At 42.6% G+C, this 1,017-nt stretch overlaps 1 protein-coding gene across 1 annotated transcript in view; it reads left to right on the forward strand.

Annotated features, from left to right (window-relative positions):
* Positions 1-566: 566 nt before the first annotated feature.
* The window catches only part of LOC104815327 (protein CTR9 homolog), a 9,317-nt gene continuing 8,866 nt past the window's right edge, over positions 567-1,017 (forward strand). The window contains exon 1 of the mRNA XM_010543680.2: positions 567-824. Coding sequence (XP_010541982.1) covers positions 684-824 — 141 coding nt within the window. The 5' untranslated portion in view covers positions 567-683. The remainder of the gene's footprint in view (positions 825-1,017) is intronic.

The following is a 1,017-nucleotide window of genomic DNA, read 5'->3' on the forward strand; positions in this document are numbered from 1 at the left end:
TCAAATGTACCGGTAACGAGGCAGAGTATTACCATTCTTTGCTCAAAACCTGCAGCCTCGAGACCAAGAACAAGGTTTGATGCTTAGATAGATTCGAGTCGGAGTTTATTTTCGCCGAGTTCATGGATTCCCATGCGTTCGGGTTTGATTTTTTCGATTTTAGCGTGGCTTATTAACCGAATTGGTAACGTGGTTGGGTTTGAGCCAAAGATTGTGAGAGATATAGAAAGGAATGGTGAACAACACTGCTTCTGCCTTCTCTGCACTATCAAATGGACATGAACATCATCATGTGCACAATGGGATGTGACACTAAATGTATGACACCCATATGAATCATTCTCTCTATATATATAAATTTACAATGATAATACATTTTGCGATAGGTCGTATTTTGTATTTTGTATTTTGTAAGTATGTTTGTGGCTTGAGTAATTTTTTTTTGGGATCCATTATTTATTATAAAGTCTGAAGGATGAGGACTTTGATGATCCTTGCGTTTTTCGTTTGAAGGAAAATTACTTCCCACACCATATAAAAAGCGTTCAAATCCTCTGCGTTCTCACTCTATGTACACTAGATTCCCGACGAACTGAAGCATCTCTCTCTCTCTCTCTCTCTGACAACTAGGGTTTCTTTCTACGTTCCGGTAATCGCCGGTGTTTCTGGCCGGCGGGTCAGTCATGGCGAGCGTGTACATACCGGTGCAGAATTCGGAGGAGGAAGTTAGGGTTGTTCTTGATCAGCTCCCTCGTGACGCCTCTGACATCCTCGACATTCTCAAAGCCGAACAAGCTCCCCTCGATCTCTGGCTCATCATCGCGGTTTGTTCTCCTCCAATTTTTTCTGGGGCTTTTCTTTTTATCACTCGATTTACCTTTCAGTGGAACGCTTGTTTGGGTTTCTTTGAGATTGTTTGGCTTTATTGCGGGCAAACGGGGTGGGTTTTCCGAGTTTTAGGGTTATGGGTTTTCGCTTTTCGGATTGCTTGACCTTGACTTCGATGGAAACTAGGGA

This window comes from Tarenaya hassleriana, unplaced genomic scaffold, assembly GCF_000463585.1.
Source record: "Tarenaya hassleriana unplaced genomic scaffold, ASM46358v1 Cleome23, whole genome shotgun sequence".
NCBI lineage: Eukaryota > Viridiplantae > Streptophyta > Magnoliopsida > Brassicales > Cleomaceae > Tarenaya > Tarenaya hassleriana.